This window comes from Nematolebias whitei, chromosome 17 (assembly GCF_014905685.2).
Source record: "Nematolebias whitei isolate Nwh7 chromosome 17, NemWhi1, whole genome shotgun sequence".
Classification (NCBI taxonomy): domain Eukaryota; kingdom Metazoa; phylum Chordata; class Actinopteri; order Cyprinodontiformes; family Rivulidae; genus Nematolebias; species Nematolebias whitei.
Window position 1 is genome coordinate 38,785,954 of NC_056514.1, and position 2,626 is coordinate 38,788,579.

General features: G+C 47.9%; 1 protein-coding gene across 1 annotated transcript; it reads right to left on the reverse strand.

Moving 5' to 3' along the window:
• Positions 1–409: 409 nt before the first annotated feature.
• On the reverse strand, positions 410–1,438 carry hoxb1b (homeobox B1b). Its single transcript, XM_037691654.1, has 2 exons — positions 873–1,438; positions 410–690 (listed from the first exon to the last, which is right to left on the reverse strand). Exons 1-2 carry the CDS (start codon positions 1,339–1,341, stop codon positions 410–412), a joined length of 750 nt encoding a protein of 249 aa, XP_037547582.1. The 5' UTR covers positions 1,342–1,438.
• Positions 1,439–2,626: the final 1,188 nt, after the last annotated feature.

Sequence of the window (2,626 nt, forward strand, 5' to 3'; positions counted from 1 at the left end):
CCAGAACCACCCGGGGGCTGCGAAAGATTCCTCTTGTCACATTATGCAAGCAGCAAACCTTAGTGGAACTATTTATGGAGTTTTTAAATCCACATAACATTTCATTTTTGCACATAAAAGAAGGCAATTTGTCAGCAGGTGTTTCCAAAAATACAACATTTGTTTCTTTTTATAGCTTTATTCAAATAAATCACGTTGTAAAATACCCTGTAATAAATAGTGCAGCCACTGAGGAGAGCAGCGTTTCAACAAAACAGCACGAGCTCCTGGTTTAAAATAAACGGGTTTAAAGTTTTTATAAAGCATCAAATTGAGACGAACATACCCTGTAAAGTTCACAAAGACACAAGTAGCTACTTTTTAGAGTTTTTCTTTTCCGGAATGGTGCAACTTATCCCGGCTTCACAGTTCACTCCTTTGTCTTTGGAGAGGCGTCGGGACCGGAAGGTTTCCTCTGCGCCGACACGCAGCCGAACTTCTCGCGCTTCTTCTGCTTCATCCTGCGGTTCTGGAACCAGATCTTCACCTGCGTCTCGTTGAGCTCCAGGCTGGCCGCGACCTCCACCCGCCGGGCCCGCGTCAGGTACTTGTTGAAGTGGAACTCCTTCTCCAGCTCCGTCAGCTGCTTGGTGGTGAAGTTGGTCCGGATGGCGCCGTGCTGACCCGGAACCCCGAACTCCGACAGGGCGGCTGCGCGTGAGGAGAGATGGATGGAAAACATGGAGCTGAAGCATGAAGGTTGTAGGAATGTGACAACAAATGGACAAACATTAATAAAGTACCAGTAAATAAATCCGGAAGCTTTGATGTTTACTGGGTTTGGCTTTACGCAGTTTTTACGCACGACTTTGGATATAAAATCTGTCACAAACCTGTTTTTGGAGGATTCCTTTTTACTTTCATCCAGTCAAAAGTTCTAGAAGTTTCCTCCGCGGGCTCCTTCTCCCTACACTGGGGCCTCGGGTAAACTGCATATTCCTGCTGCCTCTGGTCGTCGAACTGCAGGTACTGGCCGCCAGATGCGCCTCCGGGTCCGCAGCTGTCCACGCTGTAGGGAGCCATGTTGGTTCCGAGCGGTGAGGCCTGGAGGAAGCTCTGGTTCAGGTCTGGAGCGAGGCCGTACTCCAGATGAGATCCATACATGGGGGTTCCAGGTGCTGAGAACTGCAGGTCCAGATTGACGTGCTGCTGGTGCAGAGGGAGGTTCTGGTGCGATGCAGAAGCGATCAAGCGGCCATCCGGTGCGTAACCCTCACTTGTTGCGTATCTGTGGTTTAGGTTGCTGCCGCTGAAAAGGTTCGGCCCTCGGCTGCACACGGGGTAGTCTAAGTAGGAGTTCATCCCGAACCTGGGCCCGTTGTCTGCTCCGAACTCAGATCAAGACCGAGCAGTCATTAATGGCTGCTCCCCGTTTGCCCTGACCTACAGGGAGTTTGTCAAAGCTGTAAAACTTCCTTCCACCCCTCATATCAGCTTCCTGACGCACCATGTGACCCGGGAAACGCCAATGGCCAAAGACCCGCAGCGGTCCGCCGGGTCCATCAAACGGGTCCATTTACATGACAAACCCTTGAGCCAGAGCCTCTCATCCATCTGAGGAACCCAAACATCAGGACACATCTGCACCCAAGAACTCCTCAGGAATATTATTAGAGTTAAAGGTCCGGGAATGCGTGTCGCCCTTTGAGTTGAGGATCAGTCTCAGCTACTACCACCTCGAATACTGACTGTCAAATTAAGAGTTGTAGCCGTGTTTATGTTTTTAAGATGATAAGTTGATTAGCGGCGGGGGCAGATTTTCATTCAGAGACTTGTCAAAATCCGTTCACTGGATAATGAGATATTTTGCTAACAGACACAGGCCGTTTCATGCATTCCTTAAATTTGTTTACATCTTGATTTTAAGATTTATTTATTTTTTTGGGGGGGGGCGCACTTTTTTCCCCTCAGATGCTTTAGAAGCGCGTTAAGTTTTTTTTTATTTTTTAATTATAAATGTAATTTCACTTGGTGGTTTTGCTGTTTTGTTCCGGACTCGGTCCAGACCCGGTCGTGGTGCAGAAACCTGTCCGCGCAGAGGCTGCAGTGATCCATCACGGCTCCTTGTTCAAACCCTGACAGCTTGTTTGGTTCATTTGGACCATAAAAGAACAAAAGATGCTTTTAAGGGCCAGTTAAAACCAGCCCGTTGTCCCTGCGTCTTAATGTGAAACTCTTCCAAGCACTTTAAACATCCGGCCTCTAATTAACCGTAATCAGCTTTAATGAATAAAAACCAAGCATTCGCCATTTCAGGCGCGTTTTGGCTCCTCAAGAGGGTCTAATCGTGCTCGTGCGTGATGGGATCAAAAGTCAACTGATTATTTTGTTTCCTAAACGATTATTATTTTAGTTTGAGCTTGCATTCTCTTACAATTAAAATAACTCGTGCGTAAAAGTTGAACCAAAGCGCACAGAATAAATCAAAGTTGAGACTTCCTGAAATAAAATGCGCATGCAGCTGGACAGATGTGCAGCGTTTTGTGCTACAGATGGGTGAGTTTTGGAGCCTGCAGGATCCGCTGCTGGCAGAAGTATGAGCCGCTCGGGTCAGCTCCTCCCGCGGGCTGCGGCTCGTTTGGCGCAT